This window comes from Sphaeramia orbicularis, chromosome 2 (assembly GCF_902148855.1).
Source record: "Sphaeramia orbicularis chromosome 2, fSphaOr1.1, whole genome shotgun sequence".
NCBI lineage: Eukaryota > Metazoa > Chordata > Actinopteri > Kurtiformes > Apogonidae > Sphaeramia > Sphaeramia orbicularis.
Window position 1 is genome coordinate 28,656,550 of NC_043958.1, and position 25,643 is coordinate 28,682,192.

General features: G+C 39.2%; 1 protein-coding gene and 1 long non-coding RNA gene across 2 annotated transcripts in view; both read right to left on the reverse strand.

Moving 5' to 3' along the window:
- Positions 1-5,453: 5,453 nt before the first annotated feature.
- Positions 5,454-16,846, reverse strand: LOC115433552 (uncharacterized). Its single transcript, XR_003937378.1, has 3 exons — positions 16,682-16,846; positions 16,615-16,625; positions 5,454-5,464 (listed from the first exon to the last, which is right to left on the reverse strand). It is a non-coding gene; the product is annotated as an uncharacterized LOC115433552 (long non-coding RNA).
- Positions 16,847-20,780: 3,934 nt separating this feature from the next.
- Positions 20,781-25,643, reverse strand: part of LOC115433268 (cilia- and flagella-associated protein 47-like) — a 57,390-nt gene continuing 52,527 nt past the window's right edge. Inside the window, exons 65-67 of the mRNA XM_030154589.1 lie at positions 23,210-23,371; positions 22,594-22,762; positions 20,781-22,111 (exon numbers count right to left, since the gene is read on the reverse strand). Of these exons, the coding sequence (XP_030010449.1) occupies positions 21,932-22,111; positions 22,594-22,762; positions 23,210-23,371 (511 nt within the window). The 3' untranslated portion in view covers positions 20,781-21,931. The remainder of the gene's footprint in view (positions 22,112-22,593; positions 22,763-23,209; positions 23,372-25,643) is intronic.

Below are 25,643 nucleotides of genomic sequence, written 5' to 3' on the forward strand. Positions count from 1 at the left end.
GTTTTTTTTGTACTGTTATTCATTACTCTTCACTGGTTTCATCATATTTCAACAACTGTGCAGAAGTCTGGGGAAATAACTACGAGGACATTACATTCTTTAATTATACTGCAAAAAAAATCATTAAGAATCATTCACAAATTTGGGTACAGAGACCACACAACTCATTATTCATCCAGTTAAAAATACTAAAACTCAATGATCAGATCAATTTTCAAACAGCTCAAGTTTGGTTTAAGGCAAAAAATAACTAACTACCAAAGAATATTCAGAAAAAAACAATTATTAATAGGGAAGGAAATCCCAATTTAAAGGGGTTATATAATTTGAAAAATATGAGCAACTAGGAAGAGCTTTTTGGATTTCTATTTGTGTGGTGAGGGTTAGGGTTATGAAATATGAACATGTCAGTGAGTTACAACAATGTCATATGTGCTTAAATTTAAACAAATGTATAAAGAGATGACTTTGTTGAGATATGGGAGCCAAAATGTTTGAATATCAGTGGAGAATTTGTTTTGGACAACAGTGCTACGCATTGCTGCATTCACATTCGGACACATATAATAACAAAACACACTCAAGTCACAAAGTATTATTGATATGTTATTGATATGTTTTAGCCCTTACATTGATATTCTTTTTTTTTTTAATGCCATGTGATCTACCTGCACTACCTTCACCATTGGTCTAAATACAATGTTCATACTGTCAGTGGAAAAGACATAGTCATTGAAAAATTTGAATGTTTGAAGAATAGACGGGTGAAATGTACATATGAAAAAGAACTGACTGAAAACACATACTGTGTATTTTTAGTCTAATTTAAATTAATATTTTAAAATAGTGGTGCATGTACTTTGGTGTATCCAAGTGGTGATATGTGGTTACAGTACAGCTGAAAACTGATTTGGATGTTGTGCCCCACCAAAAAATCATTTCACCAGCTGCCGCTGCTGACAATGTATATGTTTGTAAAAACTCAGAGTAAATTCAAACGTTATTATAATAAAACAAAGAAAAATTGGTTGTCATGTCAAAATTTAAGGTGTACTGACACCCATTCAGTACCAGACAAGAAACCACTCCACCTTAAAAGCCATTGGGTTTCTACATAATGAATTACATTTGCCTTTAAACATTACAAATGCAGCCTGATCATCTTGAAATGAAAGCATATGCCGTGTTCTGGGTCATAGATGAGCTTATTTTATTGTATAGAGGCTCGGAAATGTGAGATTTGATTAGATGTGATCATTCCAGTACCAAAGGCTGGAAACTTGACACATGTTAATGCAAGGTGTGGACAGGGCTGAGATGTGAGTATCTCATGCACCACTGATAACAATGTTAGACATTATGTTACATAAAACTTGAAGTTCAGTGATGACCTAAATGAACACATATAATGTATAGTTTAATACCATTCACCATTATTATACACAGTTCAGTTCAGCATTATTAGATTCAACACAAAAATGTACCGGTAAGTAGGTATGATGCCATAAAAAACAACATGACACTGTGTTTGATACAGATTGATTTGATCTTCGGTTATTCTTATGCAGACATCAAATCACACATTAACTACAATGGGATTGCTTTTACTTCCCATGATTGTTTCTCTTCTTATTTTCATTTTTGATTAATGGGAAAAGTTGTTGTAGTTATGTTCAAACACCTTATCTAATCAACCCATTACCCAGAATAAGACAACATGCAGCATTTCTGACAAATTATTTACACTGAAATCTTACCGAAGTCAAAGAAGAGCAACAGCAGGAAGATTTTTAACTAGAAAAAGAAAAACAAGTATTATTGCTCTTATTATTTATGCACAAGTCCTGATTAAAAAAAGCTACAGCACATTTTGTATGGACGAAAGATAAGACACCCCACATTACACAGGAAATTCCAGGTTGGAGAGGTCAAGGACAATTCCGCCGCTTTAGTGAGGCAATTTTATTCATTTTTTAAAAAAATTTACACTGATTCATAATGACGCCAATCTAATATTATTTGTTTATTATGGTCCATGCACAGTAGATGCTGACAGTTTGTTGTGTGTATCCTTAACCACAAAAGAAAGGAAAAAATAAGATTGAAAAAGTTTTGATGCTTTTCTTACAGAAGCACAGACAGGATGAGAAATGAGAAATTGTTAAGTTACAATGGAAAACAAACTTGATCATACAGGTTGATTCAAAGTCTATGATTAAAACCAAAATTAAGTTAAAAATGAGATGAATGCAGTATGTCATTATGACAACAGGGGCAATTACAATGTATATTATTATAACGTAATTCATTGTTTTATTGAAATGTAATATATTGCAGTAAATGCTTCTTGAGGTAACCTTGGAGACTTTTATAATTTTTAAACTGCTTCAGCAAGAGTTACATATATATTTGAGAATTTACCCAGCTGGCAATGTTTCTATAAGTAAATGTGAAATACACTTTTACATATATATATGGGGCAACGCGGTGGTGCAGTGCATAGCACTCGTGCCTCACAGCAAGAAGGTCCTGGGTTCGATTCCAAAACCTGTCGATGGGTGGGACCTTTCTGTGTGGAGTTTGCATGTTCTCCCCGTGTCTGCGTGGGTTCTCTCCGGGTACTCCGGCTTCCTCCCACCATCCAAAGACATGCACTGATAGGTTAATTGGTTAATCTAAATTGCCCATAGGTGTGAATGTGAGAGTGATTGTTTGTCTCTATATGTTCAGCCCTGCGATGAACTGGCAACTTGTCCAGAGTGTACCCTGCCTTTGCCCCTATGTAGCTGGGATAGGCTCCAAGCGACCCCCATCACCCTAGTGAGGATAAAGCGGGCTCAGAAAATGAATGAATACATATATATATATATATATGTGTGTGTGTGTGTGTGTGTGTGTGTGTGTGTATATATATATATATATATATATATATACATACATACATATATATATATATATATATATATATATATATATATATATATATATATATATATATATATATATATGTGCAAACTTGATCAACATGTTTGCTAATATTTGTTTGCTCGGATTGCAAAAACTGTTGAGCAGACTTACAATTTTTGTTAAAGAATTTAAACTAATAACCAACTTATTAGTCATTCTCTTGCATTACAAAAATCTTGAATCATTTAATAAAATACTCAACATATCATCAAGTAATTAAAGCATCATACTCACAAGAAGCATCTTTGCGTCTGTTTTGGTCACTTTCCTGTTTTTCGACATTGGCCTCTGTCGATCTCAAAAAAGAGTGTGATGAAAACCAATCAAGTCTTGATATGGAAGAGGAAGCAGTCAACCCAAAGACTCATTCAGACATTTACGTTTATGACAGTGTTCATTTACAAGGCAAATCCTTTGTAAAATAAGCAACAATAAATACAGTACAAGAGTATCCAGTTCCCTTCTTATTATTACCCATCTGTGTGATAAAACATGGTATTGTTAACAACTGAGTGGTTCTTTAACCAAATATTCCACTGTCAGTATTCCTATAATTTAACAGAAATTTAAGGCATAAATATACTGTAAATATTAACTAAAGATGTTCGATTGAGATTATGTGGTCCTACTTTAACACCAGACAGGACCACCTGTTTTGGAGATGCTCTGACCTGGTCGTCAGCCATTGCTCAGATCCTAATACTCACTCATTTTCTGCTTCCACCATGTCAACTTTGGAGACTATATATACAGTTTAATACTAGTGTTTCCCAACCAGTGTGCCGTGGCACTTAAGTGTGCTGTGAGAAATCATCAGGTGTGCCATGGAAAATTATCCAACTTCACCTGATGGGTACTGTAAACTGGTAAACTGGTACTGTACTGTAAATGGGTGACATGGTGGTGCAGTGGTTAGCACTCGTGCCTCACAGCAAGAAAGTCCTGGGTTTGATTCCAACACCAGTCGATGGGGGTGGGACCTTTCCGTGTGGAGTTTGCATGTTCTCCCCGTGTCTGCGTGGGTTCTCTCCGGGTACTCCGGCTTCCTCCCACCATCCAAAGACATGCACTGATAGGTTAACTGGTTAATCTAAATTGCCCATAGGTGTGAATGTGAGAGGGATTGTTTATCTCTATATGTCAGCCCTGCAATGAACTGGCGACATGTCCAGGCTGTACCCCGCCTTCGCCCATAAATAGCTGGGATGGGCTCAAAGAGACCCCCTGTGACCCTAGTAAAGTGGGTTCAGAAAATGAATGAATGGTACTGTAAACAAGCAGCATGATACAGATCCATACAACTGCACGCACCAATGATCAACAACACTCTCCTGTTTCCCTTTGCAAAATAAAAGTGAAAGTGAACCAGCCCCAATGCGGTGCGTTCTGTTGATAAAGCCCCCCTCACTAGCGATGTGCGGATCAGCGGGTTACCCACAAACCCCAGGTATCAGGTTGGGGCGGGGGGAGATATGCCTCCCATACTATTATACAATGAACCTCAATCTGTAAACTGGGGGGTCCGTCCAAGGGGTCGCTGACGCACCCCTCTCAGCTTTCTTGTTCATAATGCCCCGTGACAATGTCACCCGTGCACCCCCGATGTCTGAAGGAGTTCCCCATTCTGGAAAACAAAGCTATTTCACTTCTGTTCCCTTTCTCCACAACCTGTCTATGCAAGGTCGGCTTTTCAAGCGTGACTGATATAAAGACAAAAAAAAGAGACTCAGAGTTGTTGAGGAAGATTCATGTGTGTCTTTCTTCAATTGCTCCAAGAATATCAGCTTTGTGTTCAACTAAATAGGCCCAGGTTGCACACTGAGTAAGTAAATTGAGACTAGATTTGCATTATATTTCTTTCTTTTTTTTTTTTTTTAATTTTTCTTGCCCAGCATCATAACAGCAGAATGGTAGTCTGGTTCCTTTTGGTGCTGAACAAATTTGCTTTGCCAAGGGAAACTTCATAAAGTATATGAAGCTCCCCTTGATGATCTACTGTCTTCATTAGGAGTTTTGTTGAACCACATTTCGATGCCGGACCTGACATGGGGGGGTGAAGGGGGGAGAGCAAGAAAGAAGAAGGTGGCAAAGACCCTCACAAGGTTTGCAGATTTGCATTATATTTTAATAAATATACTTTTTGTGGCATTTTTGTTTGGTGGTGTGCCTTGTGATTTTTCTAATGTAAAATATGTGCCATGGCTCAGAAAGGGAAACACTGATATGTACAATACAATACATTCAGTTCCTGTCTAACATGTCCCACCCACATCAAGGTGCCATTGTCACAAAATATACAACATTATTACTACTTTCAGCAGTCAGTTACAGCTGGTTGGTCTACCTGAGAAGACAGATTCACCTTGACTGATACAGCTTCAGAAAACCCAGTTCCATACCACTAAGGAGATCCCTCCACAGATTAACACAAGTGTGTGGTTTAAGCACTTTTCTGTGTTGCATCTTGAAATAAGCACTGCATTATTGTTAATTGTAGCTTCTGGAAAGCATCAATAATGGATCTGTGGGACTGATCTCATGAAATCGCAACATATGTCACGCCAATTCTTATGGCATTTGGTAGTGTGTACGCATTTTCAACCTTTCGCGTGTTATTCAACGCCATTTGATAGCGTGTCAATATACACCAAGATCTCCGGTTCATATAACCCTAACCCTTAACCCTAACCCCTAACCCTAACCTTCAGTGCGTGGTATTTGACTCGGCATGAACATACACACAGAAAGCTTACAATGTGTACAGATAACACAGCAATTAAAAGTAGCTTGTATATTTACGCAAGTCATGCTATCACGTTGGATCTGCACAGCATTTGAGTAATTCCTTAGAAAAACCAAAAATCCAATGTATCTCATTTGCTTTGCAGTTAGGTAGACAGAAGAGTGCAAACTATACAGGCATGTGTTCATTTTTCAGATGTGATTACAGTAGCTTTCAGATTTACACTTTATATAAGTGGTATAACAATAAATCTACCATGGGCATGCAGGCATTAATGTGGACGAGAGATTTGCTTTTCTCTGACTTTTCAAGTCGGAGACTTGATTATAAAGTTTGAAGAAAGGAGGTTAATGTTGGTATTTTCGGAATGCATGTTATTACTTTTAATAATGTTGTAGCTTTTAAATAGGGTTTTTTTCTGGTTAAAATGGACTGAATAGGCCTCAGGAGTCCACTTACTAACCAAGAAATGCCTGGTGATTTTAATGTTTTACAGCCACCCCTGCTGTTAGAGGCATCTACTCCCTTTATATTGCATGTGTACTGCAGGAAACAAACAGCTTACAAATGATGCTAATGTCATTTGTAAGCAACCCATAATCTCTTCTGTGGGCAAGTACACTGTCCCCTTAAACAAAAAGAAATTAGTTTGTTTCCATTATGATTGATGTTCCAATGCAGTCTGCACTTTCCCAGCCTAAGTACAATTTCTCAAAAGCAGCAAATGTTGCCCTCAGGAGGGCAAGATAATTCCAATTTTGTCTAGAAACAAGGTCGGAAAGAGACAAAATCCTTTGCTAAGTTTTTCATTTTCTTCCTCCAATGTGTGTGATGATGGGTTCTTATAATGGTGTTTCATTAGCATATTTCATATCCTGCTGCCAAGTGTTTCCAGCTCTCTATCTGTCTCCATCGGCGCCAGAAACAAGACACAGGTGTTGGTTGTGGATAGTTTCACAGCAGTCATACAAATGCACACTTACAACACACAAATATACAAACAAAAAAACAATGCCAGAGCATCATTCACCAAGATATAGAAGCATCAGCTTTCAGAGTGTACGAACACATTCAGATGAAGCACACACAGCAGCAAGTCAACACACAACAATCTGTCAAATCACGACGCTGCTTCCAAATGTGTGACACAGCAACATGCATGCTGTCTATTACACACACACACACACACACACACACACACACACACACACACACACACACACAAAAGTCAGTGATAATTTATCAAACACTGATGTATGCAGAAAGTGAATCTCCTGCTATCTTCAGCTGCATGACTATCTCTTTTCTCACACACACGCACACACACAATGATTTTTTAAGTGTCAAAGCTGCATTTTCAGGCAGTAAAAAGGGGAAGAAGATGAAAGCAGGGTTGAGCAGCTTGTTCTTTCTCCCCATCTCTTCTGTCATGTTCACCAGAGGGAGTTTTGATAGGTGTGCAGTAACACACACACACACACAAATGCACTCACGCTCCAAGGCATAACTGTAGAGACGAACATGCACTGTTCGCAGAGGAAGCGCCGCAGTAATAATTAGATTTCACTTCAAAGAACCTTGCAGTTGTTTCGGTGGGAGAAGGAGCTGATGAGTGATTGGACACTCCAACCAGTAGGTGAGGGAGGACACTGGACCATTTCTGGAGTGTTTTTGTGAGCGTGAAGATGTGTGATAAGACGACAAAGTCTGCAGAAGACTTTTTGACTGAGCTGAGCTCTAAAATTGTACTTAAAAAAGACAAAATTTGCTCCAAGTTCAGGCTGTTGGACAAATATTCAGACAAATATGCAGGCAAATGTGGCCCAAATCTGATTTTTTTACCCATATGTGACCAGTATCCGATCTGTTAAAGACAGTTTGAACAGCACAAATTTGATTTTTTCACATCCAACCCAGGCCACTTTCATATGTGGTCCTAAATCCAATTCCTATCTGATATTTTGCAATACAACGTCAGTCTGAACAGCCAGGTCGCATTTATCCAACCTTTACGTCACTGAAATTCAACAAATGTCACAATTCTGCATCCCAGGAGTGTTACTTTCATAAACACAGGGCATGCCTGCATGGTCACGTATTACGTCGGAGCCTCTTTTGTGCATGTGGATCACTCAGGGTTGCATTCAGTTCATACTCAAAACTGATAGAAGTCACATTTAATGTGTAATATGAATGAGCACACAAAAAAATTGTATTTCACAAAAAAAAAAATACGAATTGTGCATTCAGACCTGCGGTCTAAACGTAGCCTAAATGGAGTAACCACATCAATAATCTGATCATTACATCCCAACCTACCCACAATTCCTGTCATGGAGTGTCTTGAAATTTCTAAAGCTCTCCAAATAGTGAGTTTTTTAAGCTTGGCCCTCAGAGCATCATTAGTATGTGGTTTCTAAAACTTATCAGCGGATTAGAAATTTTGCTGAAAATCTAAGGAACAATTCAGGACAATTTGCTTATTTATGTAAATCACTGGGTTGAAATCACATTAATACAAATAAATTAAATCTGCAGCAACCAAACTTGGATTCATTTTGTCATTTTCCCAAAATAGATTATTTTTCTGTTTGCAAGTGTTACTATTCATTGCATATAGCAGCTGTTCTTTAAGATTTCACAAGGCTGCACGAACATAATGTGTTTGTACATGAATGTAAGAAAATTACATGAACTGGGATGTCCAAGGTAGAATAGTATGGAATTAATACCATTCTAGTATTGTACAATCTGTAATGATTTCTGAGAGGCTTATGTATTAACAAATCATTACATTGCACTCAGACATTAGAAAGAAAAAATATGAAGCAAATATGCTCATTAATGAGATGCTGTAAAACATCCATCCATCCATCTTCTGAACCTGCTTTATCCTCACTAGGGTCACAGGGGATGCTGGAGCCTATCCCAGCTACCTATGAGCAAGGGGGGGTACACCCTGGATGAGTTGCCAGTTCATATAAAGACGAACAACCAATCCTTCTCACATTCACACTCATGGACAATTTTAGGTTGACCAATTAACCTATCAGTGCATGTCTTTGGATGGTGGGAGGATCCAGGAGCACCTGGAGAGAACCCACACAAACATGGGGAGAACATGCTGTTGTTAAACAAATACTCACAAAAATAATGAGAAATAGGAGAATATGAGCACCCTCTGGAATAAAAATAGCTGCTTCATCTAAGACTGGTTTCAATGGTCTAAGGGTAAAATATTTCCAGAATAAAAGTCACTAATTTGTGGGTCACTAATAAAGACAACTGAAGTGTAAAGTGCCAGCTAGCTATAGCTTTAAAGATACAGCATTGAGTTGAAAAGTGAACTTCTATGAATTAATGACAGAATGGTAGCTCAGAGACAAACATTCCCTGAGTAAAACCCTCCTAATGTAAGATTTATAGATCACATGATGTAACACAAAGGGATTCTGGTTTTTAAGAGGCTTCTCTATGTTTCTCTAGAAGGCCTTAAGAGGGGTGATGCTGCTGGAAACGTCATAGTTGAAATAAATTCTCTAGGATTTTGTTCTTGTTCTCAGGTTTGGACACTAATACATTACAAACCATTAAGGATTGATGATTGATGAATGATGGTTAACATTTTTATTGTAAAGTAGTAGTTCAGGATTATTCATTATTTATTCTATTGAGATATCTAATCAGAAATTCACTGCTGCTGTCAATTCCAAAATATTCTGTTGGTCCAACTTCAAAAAGATAAAATAATATCTGCACATCATCAATTTTCTATATTTTATTTGTAAGACTTGCCAAAAATCAATACGTTCAAGCCTTTGCCCTTTCCATCTATCGTACTGCGAGTCCGATTGTTACATGCACTGACTCAGTTACCAAATAAATCAATAAATTCAAACCTAATTGGAAATGAAAGCACCTACAGTCGACACCACGATAAAAACAGTCCAGTGTGGGAGTGTGTGTGTGTGTCACTTGACAACCGCTGAATTTCCTTAGTAACAAGTGGCGACGGTATTAGACAAAGTGACAATATCTTACTTTGTTTTATCACCCACTCCTTTCCTTCTCTGTCATAAAAGACAAACACACACACGCACACACACGCACACACACACACACACACACACACACCTACACACACACACACACACACACACACACACACTTCTGCTTTCCCTGCCACTTGCAGGCTGTCAAATAATTTTGTGTGCATTTCAGGGAGAAACAGCCCCTGCTTAATTACTGCCATGCTAATTGAATCCCAGTGTGAGTGATGTATGGGGATAGGACTCTCTGTGACAGAATGAAAATGAAATAGTATTAAGCAGCCAAGTAGATAATCCATTTAGGAATGTCTGGGAAACGAGCAGGATTAGTTAATGCAGCGCCATATGGCTCGCCTGTCAATTGGCATCAAAGTTGTTTGAAACCTACAATGTTCGCATACTCTGTCCTGTTTTTTTAACTGTAATTTCCAAGGCTCCTACAGCATGTCCTGGTGTTTCTGAGGAAGGTTTAGTTTGTCAGGTTTATGTACTGGGATTAGATAAATTCAACATTTTCAGGTAAGGTGATATCACATTTTAACAAAGCTTATGTAAGACACAGCGAGTGGTAAAGCCTAGAGCTGGCAGGGTTCTTCTAAAATGTAATCCACTACACATGACCTGCCCATAAATGAAATTTGAAATACATTCTGTTGGACCAATAAATACTTATTATATTTTGTCATTGTTTACATTACTTGGTAGCTGTGTGAATAAATGCGGAGTTTATACACTCTAAATTTTAAGACCAGTTTAAAAATTGCATGAATTTACATTTTGCACGGTTGTAAGAAGGTTGTAAGTAGAGTTTCAAAATGCAAAAAGAAGAAATAGGAGTGGGACTAAAAATATTTGAGTAAGCAATTTATTGAAAACAACAATTAAACTGAAATAGGCTGTTCATCAGTCGATCAAAAGTTTAAGACCACAGCTTTTAAAAACTAAAATCTGTGCAAAAATGTGGATTCACTGTCATTTTCTGTCAGGTTTTCACATTTTCATGACCTCCTGCTGCAAAAAAGCTTTCTCTCTTTGAACGTGGTTGGATTGTTGAGCTGCGTAAGAAAGGCCTCAACGTGCCATCGCTGCTGAGGTTGGACACAGCAAGACAGTCATTTTGAATCCACTGTCTGGAACTGATGTCCATTTTTGTTAACTTCCCTTGCCATCCATCCCCAAATGTTCTCAACTGGATTGAGACTGTCGTGGAAATTTACCGTTCAACTGTTAACTCACACAAAGAAAAAGGGAGAAAGTTAGAGTTAAAATAATAAATGCATTTATTGAGAAATCAATCACAGACAAAGCTCTGTAAATGAAGTTTGATTAAACAAGAGAAAACTAAAGATTATATAGAACCAAATCCAACCCCCTCAAACTATGATGTCATTCCTTACGTACATCGTAACACCCCATACTACTCCTTCTCTGCTCCGTGAAGAGGTCATGATGACCTCTTCACTCTAACCTTGCTTGAATACAGGCGCCATCCTCTATCTACACATTCAGACATTTAGGTGTTTGGGTTTCAACTCAAGGTAAGAACTTCGTCCCCAAGTCGGGGTTGCTACAGAGTGGTAAACATCACACATAACAATGACTCAGCATGTACTGAACAGTATAACATATTAAAAGAGTATAAAATATAAAAAGTAAATTTTTCCACCACAAGATCAAGGGAGCATGGTCCAAAAGAGTGACAATATTCTTCTGAAAGAAGTCCTTTGTCAGATGGGCATTGTGAACTGCAGCGTTGTCCTGTTTTTAAATCCAGTCATTACCATACAGACCCCTTGCCCCTTACATCTCCACATAGCTAGCTGCCGTTTGATGCCCCTGCACAACCTGAAGCTTCATTATTCCACTTGAAGCAAAAAGCACCACAGATCATGATGGCACCCCCTCCACTGTGCCACTTGGAAACATCTCCAGTGAGATCTCCTTGTCATGCCAGTAACATTGGAAGCCATCAGGAATGTCAAGGTTAAATGTTTTCTCATAAGAGAATAAAACTTTCTTCCACCTTTCAGTGTCCCATATTTGGTGCTTTCTTGCAAAGTCCAAACGGGCAATTTTGTGGCGTTGAAGGAGACCAGACCTTTGAAAATGGTTTTTGTTCTTAAAGCCCTTCTCTGGCAGATGCCGTCTGATGGTTATTGGGCTGCAGTTGGCACCAGTCATGGCCTTAATTTGGATTGAGGATCGTCCCGTATCTTGATGGACAGCCAACTGGATCCTCTGGCTCAGCGCCAGTGATATTTTTTTGGGTCTACCACTTGATTTTTTTGTTCCATAACCCTCTGGATCTTTTAAAAAAATCAAAATGACTGGCTTACTACATCCAACCTCGTAGCAATGGCATGTTGTGAGAGGTCTTGCTTATGCAGCTCAACAACCCGACCATGTTCAAAGAGAGAGAACTTTTTTGCCTTTGTCATCAGGTCATGACAGTGTGAATACCTGACAGAAAATAACACTGAATCCAGATTTTTTTTTTTTTTTCAGATTTTGGCTTTTAAAGGCTGTGGTCTTAAACTTTTGATCAGCTAATGAACAGCCTATTTCAGTTTGATTGTTTTCAATAAATTGCTTACTCAAATATTTTTTTTGTCTCACTCCTATTTCTTCTTTTTGCATTTTCAAACTCTACATAGAACATTTAAGATCCAACAGTGCAAAATGTAAATTCATGCAATTTTTCAATCGGTCTTAAATTTTGATGAGGTGTGTACAAAGCTGTTACTGAACCCAAGAGTAACTCTGAATGTAAATTAGCACTTGCTCAACAGATGTAATGTATAAATATGTGAACAGAGACGCAATATGATGTCTTTGACTGTAAAAGGCCTTTTCCATTAAACTTTTTATTAATGAGTAATGATAAAGGACCTTTTGGTCTGTAGCTGAACAAAAAACAAATGCCTTGTTGCATACACTTTGAGTGCTTTTTCTCAGCTACCTTAGCAGGTAGCTGTAGCCATTGGCCAGGAGTAGGTGTCATCAGGTGGTGCACAACCTTCACTGAGTGTTTCGGCCCTCAACCACAACACTCTCCTGTTGGTGGGCTGGCAATGAGTGGCCAGCTCACTGCCCACCTGCTCCTGGCCTCCAGCCTTCCTCCTCTTGCTTACTCCAGATCCAACATGAGGCACGTTCTACCTCCTCCTCCATCCTGCGAGCAGCTTGCATTTTGTTATCCTCATCCAGACCCAGAGCTGACAGCAAATGCCATACCGACTGGGCTGGGAAGCCCCAGCACCCAATCTCCACCAGGAACAACCATGCCTGCCAGCCCTCGTCTCTACACTCTTGGATCAGAGACTGGTACTTCGCGGCCTTCCTTTCGTGGGCCTCCTCACAACCTTCCTCCCATGGCACTGTCAGTTCGACCAGAATTTTCCTCTGGTCTTTGGTTGACCACAGCACAATGTATGGCTGGAGGGTTGTTTGGACCACCTCCGGAAACTGCAACCTCCTTCCTACATCAACCCTCATCTCCCAGGAGCTTGCAGTTTGAAGAATGATGGGCTTTGTTTTTATGGTCTTAGTAGGCCTAGCTCCTTCCTTAATGAAGGTGATCGCACTCCTTGTGACTGTGCCAGCTGGTCTCTTTTTGCCTCTCTCCTGCTCTATGGTGTCAGTAAGTGAGAGGAGAACTTAATTGTGGCACCACCTATACCGTCCTTGGGTTAAAGCTGTTTTGCACCCGGACAGTATGTGTGCTAAAGTTCCCTTCTGGCTACAGAGCTTGCAGAGTGGATCCTCTCTCAGCCCCCACGTGTGCAGGTGTGATGGCGAAGGAAGGGTGTCATACACGGACCTCAAGAGGAAGGAGATGTGGTAAGGCTCCAGTCGCCTAAGCTCTGACCATGTGTCCTTATGCTTGGGCAGATCCCATTTTGTCCACGCCCCCTGGGAACCTTGTTCCACTGCCCTGGCTATCCGTTTCTCCTCCTCCCTGCTCCGGACCGCTGCCTGCACCATGTCTCATCTGGACCTTGCATTTGCATCACTCCAAGTCTGGAAATGAGCAGTGCCAAGGCCTTGCTGATGGATGCACTGGTTGCCGATGATGTCACGCAGCTTCAGAGTGCTCACTGCCTGCTCCACAGCTGCATTGACAGCCCACTTGCACCCGGACCTGGTTGTGACGCCTGCTTGTTTGACCAGATTATCGTTGGAATCCCTCAGACTCAACACAACTCTGCACTTTGCCACCTTGTACTCCTCCACAACTGATGATACAGGGAGCTGCAGCTGCCCAGACCGGATGTAAAGTCCCACTGAGGAGAAACTTGGGGGAATACCAAGCCATCTTCATAGATGTTTGTTGGTCTTCCTCTCAATGACCTCTACGGCTGTTATGGGGAACTCGTAAACAGTGAAGAGCCAAAGGAGCCTGGGCAAGTGGCCATGTTGGTACAGCCAGGTCTTGAACTTGCCCGGAAGTAGAGATCTGTCGATCCTCTTCAGCCACTCTTCAGTCTGCTTCACTGCCTCTTCGACATTGGCACCATCTGTCAATGACGCATTGAACCACTTCCCCTGGCACTTTATTGGATTGCCCTCGATGGATGGGATGACCTCATCCTGGACTTGAAGACTAAATTTGCTGGTAACTCTGCTCTTCTTGATAATCAAGCGCCTTGACTTCCTGGCTTTGAACAGCATCCATGCCCATGAAGCGACGCTGCCCAAAGTTTCCAATACCCATCTTGCTTGGATGTGAGTCACAGTGGTTATTGTGATATCACCCATAAACGCTCGCAGCACTGGCTGGACAACGCCCAACCAATCCTCCTGCTCGTCAGGATTTTGAGATATGTGACCAAGTAAAAAAGACTAAACACTGAGATAAATTGGTCAAACTTACTATGGGTATGAAAGCCCAAAGAAGAATAAACCTAAGTATGTTAAGAAAGGTTTCTTTAGGAATTGTCTTGTTTTATGTGTTTGTTTATAAAAAAATATCTGATCTTGACTAAATCAGGAAGGCTGAAGAATGCCACCAGGAAGCTGTGATTTTGAATGTGAACATGTAAAAAACATACATTTTCTACTTGTGCAGCTTTTATTGTGTATTCATCATTCGAACATAATATGGCAAACTGGTTAAATTTACTTGCACATCCATCCCAATAAAGAAGAGACTGTGTCTTGTTCTTGTTGGTTGTGACGGTTTCCTGCTGAACCAACAGTAATCCCCATCACATTTGGGTTGAAGCCCCTTGGTACCTGGTTTCCATTTTAGAAATATCTGGATGAAATAACTCTCCCATTTATTACTTACATCACCAAAACTGGAGGGAAAAAAAAAAATCAAGATTCAAGTGGAGGAAATTAATTTTGAGCAACCTTCTGCGACTCATCTGTTCATATCAGTCAGTCAATCAAAATGTGTTTATATAGCGCCAAATCATAACAAAAGTTATCTCATGACACTTTACATATAGAGCTGATTTGAAAGCAGACTCTCAAGCCAATTTACAGAAACCCAACCGAATCCTTCAGGAGCAAACACCAGGTGACAGTGGTGAGAAAAAACTTCCTTTTAACAGGCAGAAACCTCGAGCAGACCCTGTCTCCTGGAGGATGGTCATCTGCCTTGCTGGGGTTAAAGAGAGAGGGTAGAGGAAGAGAAAAAGAGAGAGAGATTGGGGGGACACATAAAGGCACAGCAAACTGAACTTTAACTGTTAAAAAGTAGAACAGCTGGTGCTATTATAAATACCAATGGCTAGAACAAATGTCCATAACTGTTAATACTACTACTACAAGTAAAAGTATTAACAGTGGATATACTAGTACTGCAACTGTTTGTACAAATAATAGAAACCTCTACCATCTACGTAAGTATATAATAAACACTATCAAAACAATATGGATAAGTGAGTGATGACGATGAAGGCAGTAGAGAAAAGGGACCCAAACAGCAGGTCCAGGGATGATCCAGGGAAAACCTGTGAGGCGATAAAGCACAGAGACTCTGGGGATGAAGTCAAGTCAGTATGTATTTGCTGGGGCATGAATAGAGGAAAAGATTAGGAGAGAGAAAGTCAGAGAAGAGTAGGAGCAGAGAGGAGGTCAGAGAGGAGGAGAAGCTGAGAAGACCTCAGTGTATCATGATGAGTCTCCCAGGCTAAGCCTATAGCAGCATAACTAAAAGCAGCCTGAGCCACATGAACTATGAGATTCATCAAAAAGGAAGGTTTTTGGCCAACTCTAAAACATAAAGAGGGAGGTGGTTCCACATTAGTGGAGCTTGATAGCTGATGACTCTAGCTCCCGTCCTACTTTTGGAGATTCTAGAAACCACCAGTAAGCCTGCATGTTCAGAGCATAGTGCTCCAGATGGATTGTATGGAACTAAAAGCTCTTTGAGATAAGTAGGTGTGCATGAAGGGCTTTGTAAGTGAGGAGGAGTATTTGAAAGTCTATCCTAGCTTTTACAGGGAGCCAGTGCAGAGAAGCCAACACAGGACAAATATGGTCTCTGGTACTGGTTCTAATCAGTACACAAGCAGCAGCATTCTGGATTAATTGAAGGGTCTAGAAAGACTTTTTGGGACAGGCTGGGAAGAATGAATTACAATAATCTGGTCTGGATGTAATAAAAGCATGGACAAATTTTTCCGCATCAGTCAGTGTTAAAATATGCCTAATTTTAGCAATGTTACGCAGATGAAAAAAGACAGTTCTAGAAATCTGTTTTATGTGTGAGTTAAAAGATACATCCCGATTGAACATAATGCCTAGATTCCTCACGGTGGTTTTGGGATCCAGGGTAACACCATCCATGGTGACTACTTCACTCGACACTGCATCTCTAACAGTATTTGGGCCAAGCACAATGACTTCAGTTTTGTCTGAGTTCAACAGCAGAGACTTGTTGATCATCCAATCTTTAATACCTTTAATGCACTCCTGTAGTTTAGTTAGCTGACTGGCTTCAACAGGTTTAATAGATAAATGAATTGGGTATCATCAACGTAACAATGAAAGTTGAGGGAGTGTTTCCTTATTATGTTACCTAAAGGAAGCATGTATAAGATAAACAGTATTGGTCCAAGAACTGAGCCTTGAGGAACTCCATAACTTACTGTAGTGCGCTGAGGGGATTCATTATTAGCAAACTGAAAACGATCTGTTAGATAAGATTTGAACCACATTAATGCCGATCCTTTAATAGGTCGAATAAAACTAGTATAGAAACAAGACCCTTATCCCAAGCAGTTAGAAGGTCATTGATAACGCTGACCAGTGCCGTTTCTGTACTATGATGTTCCCTAAAACCTGACTGGAAATTCTCAAATAGACTGTTGGATTGAAGGAAGTCACATAACTGATTGGCTACTATTTTCTCCAGAATCTTAGATATGAATGGAAGATATGCTTTTACCGTGTCCTCAACTACTTGATCACAATTTGTTGCTCTATGGTTAAACAGAAGATTCTTTACCACTTGCAAAAATGATTCTCATTCTATTAGTTCGAGAGCTGAGTTTAGAGGGGAACAGGTTCACCAGTAAGTTCTCTGCGTTCGAGTCCAGTGAAAATTCCAGCTTTCCATGTTGCAGCACTTTTTACTGCTGTGATTTTTTTTCAGGTATTTCAGGTTTTCAGCCTCTGAATTTGATCACTTAATATTTATACAGGGTGGGGAAGCAAAATTTACAATGAACATTTAGTTGTTTTTTCTCAGCAGGCACTACGTCAATTGTTTTGAAACCAAACATATACTGATGTCATAATCATACCTAACACTATTATCCATACCTTTTCAGAAACTTTTGCCCATATGAGTAATCAGGAAAGCAAACGTCAAAGAGTGTGTGATTTGCTGAATGCACTCGTCACACCAAAGGAGATTTCAAAAATAGTTGGAGTGTCCATAAAGACTGTTTATAATGTAAAGAAGAGAATGACTATGAGCAAAACTATTACGAGAAAGTCTGGAAGATACTATTAAAGAAGAATGGAAGAAGTTGTCACCTGAATATTTGAGGAACACTTGCGCAAGTTTCAGGAAGCGTGTGAAGGCAGTTATTGAGAAAGAAGGAGGACACATAGAATAAAAACATTTTCTATTATGTACATTTTCTTGTGGCAAATAAATTCTCATGACTTTCAATAAACTAATTGGTCATACACTGTCTTTCAATCCCTGCCTCAAAATATTGTAAATTTTGCTTCCCCACCCTGTACAACTAAACCTCTCCATTGATATGCTTGTAATGGCTACATACTGACCCAAAATCCTGACATAGAGGATTTTGAGTCAGTAGAAACTCTGATTTCACATTTGGATTCAGCTTACCTGGTTTTGGTAAAACAGGTAAAACAGGTACTCCGGCTCCCTCCCACCATCCAAAGACATGAACTGATAGGTTAATTGGTTAATCTAAATTGCCCATAGGTGTGAATGTGAGAGTGATTGTTTGTCTCTACATGTCAGCCCTGTGATGAACTGGCGACTTGTCCAGGGTGTACCCCGCCTTCGCCCATAAGTTGCTGGGATAAGCTCCAAGCGACCCCCATGACCCTAGTGAGGATAAAGTGGCTTCAGACAATGAATGAATTAAAGTAAAACAGGTATTTTTTCTCCCTCTGTATTAAATCACATAATTTAATAATGATAAAGTATGTGATTTTATAGGTCCACCGAAGTGTTCACTCCATTCTTGAAGTGCATTTTGGCGGGTTGCAGCAAATCTCCTTTCAAATAAAAACGGCAGTTAATCTTCTTTGTGTTAACACATAATGTTGAACGTTCAGTTGATCAACAATGTTCAGTTGATCTTAACATTATTTATGCACAAGTAGCCTATACTTATAAAGAAGTTGCTTATGGAAAATTACTGATAGTTAATTCACACAAAAATGCATTATTGTAATTATATTTCACTGAATATCACAGACAGACTTGGTGCAGGAAAAGCAGTTTTCAAGGAGACTTTACTTCATTTGATGATAAAACAGGTACTGACTTCTGACATGAGTTGGCATAGAAGAGAACTGTGGCACTGAAGTATTTTCAGAGGGAATCTTCAAAAAAAGTGTTTTCTGGGTTGGTACGGGAGGTCAATGGATCGGTTTTGTTCAGCTTAGTTTTGGGATGTCAGCACTTGGCAGCTTGTCATCATGACTTCATTATTATGTGTCTGATCTCTCGTTACTCCGGGCTACATAACAAGCCATCAGCCAATAACTGCTGGCTCATTTCATCTGTTGCTGAGGCAACGTAGGAGAGGAAGGCAAGAAGGGGAGGAAATTCCTGCAGGTAATCTATGGATGGAAATCAACAAATGCAAAAACACAACATGTGCATGCTTGCTGATACATGGTTATACAGGCTACTGCAGAGACACCTCGCTTGGCTTCTCTGAGTAATATGCAAAATACATGGAGCATCTCCTCCTTCTGCTCACAGTTCACTTTATCTGCCGCTCTAATCTTTCCTCGCTCTCTCACCCCTTTGCTCCCTCCATCATCTATTTCTCCTTCCTCCCTCTTGCTCATCATCTTCCCACTATTACTTACTTGTTTTATCTGCTCTCTTTCCTTCCCCTGCTTCCATTCTTGCCCCAGCAGGCTGCAGATGGTGCTTAATGGACGCATAACTGAGCGTAACTGCCTTGTGAATAATTCCACAGGCACAAGGTGAGCCATAGGACAGCTCCATATGTGGACACACAGGAAGCCACTGAGAGCATCACACATGCACATCCTACTCTATGTTGCATTTATTACATTTATTATTTTATGTATTCATACTTATTTTGCTTGAAAAATCTTGTCAAACTGATTGTATTTTACATTTCTGCATCATTTACAGAATTTGGTGCAGCACCTAAGATGAAGAAACAACAACAAAAAATGAGCTGAAATTTCTCACTGTCTTGGAAATTAATTATCAGTCACAGATCTAATAATCTTGGAAACAATATTTATAAGAACTGGATGATGATATGTCAATGATACACTTGTCATCTACATATCAATAGATGTAAAAATTTAAGCTAAGCAACAGATTGAGCCATTACAAAAGTCGATTTTATATGTAAAGAAGAAAATCCAATTGACAATTTTAGATCTTAGATCATAAACATGTGCTGCATTAATCAATGCACCATCTCATGTTGAGTTCTAAAAACACCATCTTGTTCAGTGGAGATAGTTGTAGCAGCTTCACAATGTGACAAATGTCAAACTCAATTCCTGCGACTGTCAGACTTTTGTCCATCTGTGAACCTCTCTTCCAACGTGTCCTAAGACCGCCATTTTAATCGGCGAGCAAAGCTGTCACTATGTTCTGTCATCTGTGTGGGACAACATAAAACTGCACAGTGGATGCTCCGCTTTAGCTCTGACAGTCAGTATTTTTGCAGTAAAAACATTACCAGTGGGTGCTACACTGGGACAAAAGCAAAAATAAGTGCAAGAACTATTGATGTACTGTATATGTATAAATATCTTGTATTCAGCAAGTTCAGGGACGGATGAATTGAGGACAAAAGAGGCAAGCAAATAATCAATAATAAATGTCCGAGGCACTCTGATGTTAAAAGTAAAGATCTGTCATTTACTTACAGGGACCATGGCAACACTTTAAATTCCAGAGTCTTCTACTAGGCCTAAGAACACATCATATGACCCTGGTCATGCAACATCACATATGTCACACAAAAACTGCCAGATAATGACCAAAAAATGTAGTGAAGAAAGCAAAGAAAAAGAATATAACAGAAGTAAAGGAGACAGTATTATTTTTAGCGAATTAGCTTTTAAAAAGCATTTATAGGTTCATATTGTCAATGAGCAGATTAATTCATCATTACTTTCATATCAACAAAAAGCACTAAAGTCCTCCTATTACATTTATGATTAAATGTGGGCTAACTGATACGTCATGTTTTCTTTGCAATATAAACACAAGATGAACACAAATACCTGGATGAATCTCAAAGGGAAAAAATCATTTAAGAAAATATATGAATAAGACAAAAATGGTCTGTTCCTTCAGTAGTCATGCAGCTGTAGTATTATTCTGTGGACATTTAAGCTATTGAATATTTTGGGTTTTTTGTTCAAGCAACAATCTATGTAGCTAATAAACACACTTTACGATTTGTTAGCACAAGTCATATCATCAATAATAAATCGACTAGTGTTATTGCACAGATGTTGTTCATATTATGCTGCTTACAATATTAAATACTGAGAAAATCTTACATTTCCACTTTGAATGAGCATGAGCACACACAGCAAAAGCTACAGCCTTTTAGGGTTCATATGATTTGATTTATTAATTGAAAGATACAGAGATTTTGTGAAAGTAAAATGCATATTTCAAGGTTGTCCTAGTTAGTGAAGTATAGTCTGTAGTTGGAATATCCCCGAATCGGCAGTCTGAGGTGGCTTTAATTTATAGACCGAGTCTTTACTATCTAACAGCAGATCATAAGGGAAGGCGGGAATAAAGCAAGGCTGGTAACATTTTACTTGAAGTGGACTCTGAGGCATAATAGGGACATTACAACCATTACTAGCATTTATTGCTGGTCATAGATCTGATACATGCTGAATGGGTAAAACTTCAGGGACAAAGGCTCTTTTCTTGAGGAACAGTGATGAGTTCAATCCAGAAAATGCCTTTATCCCTAATCAATTATCCTTATTATGTCTATGCCAACCATAAAGAAAGGGAAGGACACAAAGAGGAACAAATGAACTTCAGAAGTGATTTTATCAAGAAATTCCTTGTTTTTTGTGTCCTCAGAATATAGCATATGCAGCACCAACTATCTGTATGTATATAGTCTGTTAAAACATGTATCATGTCTCTTTCAGTTAAGAATCATAAATTATAAATTACAAAGAATCCAATCTTCAGTCTCATCCAGCTAAATTTCCGTCATATGTCACTGTGTCGGAAAAAACATGTTTGCATTGGCAGATGCATAGCTCATTAGAAATACTGATGAGACATGCTAACAAGACTAATGACCCATTTCAAAGAAAAATAAACAAGTGGTGGAACCAATACAATTAGTGTGGCAATGTGCCTCAAAATGCCTGAAAGTTATAAAGGAATCACTTTAATTGAAGGTGACATTGTGAAAAACATACAAAAAGCAAAGAACCTTAGTTGTATGAGAAGGGATGAAGGTGTTTATCTGTGGGCTTTCAGAGGGGATGAGTTTGCCAGAGCAGGAAGCCGACGGTTGTGGACCACAAAGTTCACCTGCTGTTTACTGGCTGGCTGGATGACTGAGGAGGATGTGGGACAGAGTGGTGGGAGCTTTCGAGGGGTTTTACCTCTCACCTCGTAGATCCACTGCATGTCTGCTGCCTGTGAAATAACAGGTTAGTCATCAGTCATACTGACTTTCATAACTGTGGGTTATTTCTACAGAGCAGACATCAAGCAGGGCACCAGTAACAAAAAAGTAAAAATGGTAGGCCTGTATTAGGTCTGCTATTAAACCTGTTTTCACTTTTGGTTTCAAGGTGATTTGTTTTCATAAAAATAAAGAGGAACTGGAGAACGGAGATTTTTTGGGGGGAGCAATTTACATTTCTGCCCCCTAAAGTCCTAAAAAGGAACAAGTTATAATCTTGAGTACAAAGGAAAAAATATCACCATTTATGATCTTATAACCCCCCCCCCCCCCCCCCCCCCCCCCCCCGCAGCATATGCCCAGACATTTGTTACAGAAACATCAATTCTTGCACTCCTTGAAAGCATTACAATGCTTAAAAATTATAGAAAAAGTGTCTTAAAGTCCACTAAGCCGCATGTAATTCATTTACAGAACAAAGAAAGGTAGATACCTTGATGATAAGCCTCGCTCTGTGTCTGTTGCCATATGAGGTGGGTGTGAAGGACACAGTGATGAGCGCTCCTGCTGAACCAACAGGAGGAAGCATTCCTGAGGCTGGAGTCACAGTGAACTCACTGCTGCTACCTGGCAGGAATGTCGCTATGAACGGCTCTGGTCTCCTGAAACGCAGATATCAAACTGACTTCAAGAAGAGCCTACCCTCACTTGAAAATGTGTGCAAACATTTGGCAATGTTCAGCCATTGTCAGCTTGTTTCTACAACAGAAGCATGTCAGGGCCCCAGGAACAACTTCAGGTACTCAAGGACTTTGATAGTGCTTAGACCTTTGTGACCAGGGATTCAAATTAGTTCCTCAGCAATGGTTTCTGCTGCCAAACAAATCCCTGCTCCAGAAATTGCACTTCATGATGACCCAGACACTCCAATTTCATCAGTGGGTTTTGATTAGTCAGACACATAACCTCATACTTGTACAACCTTGTGCAACACGCGTGTCACAAACTAGGATGAGAAATCTTGGTACAGTGGTAACAGTATGTTTCATTGCAAAACTACAAAAGCTTTTCTTGTTGACAAAAACAAATTGGACGAAGCACACACAGACCTGGTGATGCTAGTGAAACGGAACCCCACAGCTGATGTCTCGTCCAACTCATTGGCATCAATGACGATAACATCATCAAACACTGGTTCTGTTGCAGTCAGTGTGATTGGAAACTCCCAGATCCCCCCGGACATGCTCTGCACCACTACAACTGCTGAGTACCTGAACACACACATACACAGTCTTTTTATTGTTTCAGTTTGGATAGTGGATTTATATGCTTTGTTTTTTGTCCACTCCTAAACATTTCCAACCACCTGGTATTGATTCAAACCGACTGCAATGCAACCATTAGGGCTATGTCTGAACACTTTTTAATTCATACTGTGTGTTTATGTTGTGAGTTCTCACATGATGAATATGTTTCACTCTTTATTAAACATGTAGAGTGTATCTGAAGATGGATGACATCGTTTCATACTGCTATGGAAAGTGAAGACAAAACATCACCTAGTTTTGTGACTGACATGCTTGTCTGCACATTTTCATAATCAAATAGTTCAGTGTAAAAGTGATCTACAGTGGTGTCCATAACAGTCTACCCAATGAAGGGTAAATCATATGCATATTTAAACCTATGAGGACAGCAGCTATTTGCACTGATTAGCATGTACCTTCATCCACAGGAGAGGGACTAATGAGAGAAATATACAGCATTGGCCTTCTACTGGAACAGATGAATATCTCTAATTCAGTGACGACTCTTCACCTGTGTGTTATCCTCAGATCACCTTTACTCTCCCGTTTCTCTTGAAAAGTGTAATTTAAGTGTTCATATTTATCTGAAAACCACGATTTAGTGAGCAAGCCTTTAATATTCATTGTTCTATTCACTTGACCCAGCTCATCATTCTACCCATGGCAGAGGAATACCATGTAGATAATGGAAGAGCCTATTAGTGGCACCACACCCCCCCGTCATTTCCTCGTGGAGAAGTCATTAGCTCTCCGAGGTATTGATTCTTCCAGGGTACGCCTCATTAATGGACTCCACAGATGAAGACAGGGGCTGATGAATGAATGCATTGTTCACTCAGCAGGATGTCACATGCGATATACAGTAAGGCTGACAGTGGAGACCAGGTAAACTGTTTTTGTTTTCTGCTACAGAGAAGACGGATCTAGCTACTGTATTCATTTTAAAATCAATGACAGGAAGAAGCTTCAGTGTGTAAATCCCAGTTCAGCCCAAAGATTCACAATTGTACACAACTATTTTACATTGCAGGGAAAACCTGCAATGGTTTTAATTCCCAACAACCCAGAGCATAGTGTTGCTTAGTCATTGTTTTTCTCAGTATATATGTGTTGTGGCACTCCAGTTTGTTTTCCCCTGGCCTGACTATGTGCTCCAGGAAAAGATACATTAATACTGGAAGTGTACCTGTGATAACAGTAACTCACTATCACAACCCTCATTCGTATTTTAACAAGTTGCAAATTATACCTGGCAACAAAAAGCAATTACGAAGATACACCATCTATATGAACTGGTGTAAAATGGCCATCATAACTACTCTAAGTGTGAACCTGTGAACACCAGAGGCAATTGGCCTTAAGATAGAAGTTGAAGATTTCAACAAGTGAATGTCCTTCACCTTATCCTCCCCTGTGGTATCCAGTCAAAACACATAAACATGAAAAAAAGCAAGTGCTTACTTAGTCTCTGGTTCATGCTGAAACATAGTAGATGGCAATAATGCACCTTTTTGTTTCCTTACAAGCTACTGCAAAAACACAATCATTTTCAGAGGTTTATACACTCACAAAAACCTAATTATGAATTTTCTATTCTACTTCTGTAGTCAGATCCTTTTCAACACTACGCACTGCAAATGCAACTTAAATCAAAAAGCATATTTCAGAAATGTGTTTCCTTGAGCTCCTGTTGTGTTTAATCATCTATTATGTTAGCTTGATGTTTTGCCTTCAAGTGGTAAACACTTAATTTAATGACTTGTAGAGACAAATACAAATTATATAGAAACAGCCTTTACACGAGTCTACTATTTATCCCTTGTATTACATTAATCCACATAGGATTACATACTTTTTTCTTATCTAAAAATTACACTGGCAAAAAAAACAAAATTTTACCAAGTGTGTTTTTCTCGGTTCTAGTCAAAATATCTCATCACACTTAAAATAAGACATAATCACCTACAGAGTAACTTTTCACTCAGATATAAGAACTTATTTTTAGACAATAGATCTTGAAAATCTTATTTCAAGAAATCTTACCAAAATCATTTTCACTTGTTCCATTGGCAGATTTTTTTGCTTAATTCAAGTAAAAAAAATCGGTCTAAAAATAAGTTCTTATATCTCACTGAAAAGTTACTCTTTAGGTGATTATGTCTTTGCATTTTAAGTGTGATTAGATATTTTGACTAGAAATGAGAAAAATACACTTGGTAAGATTTAGATTTTTTTC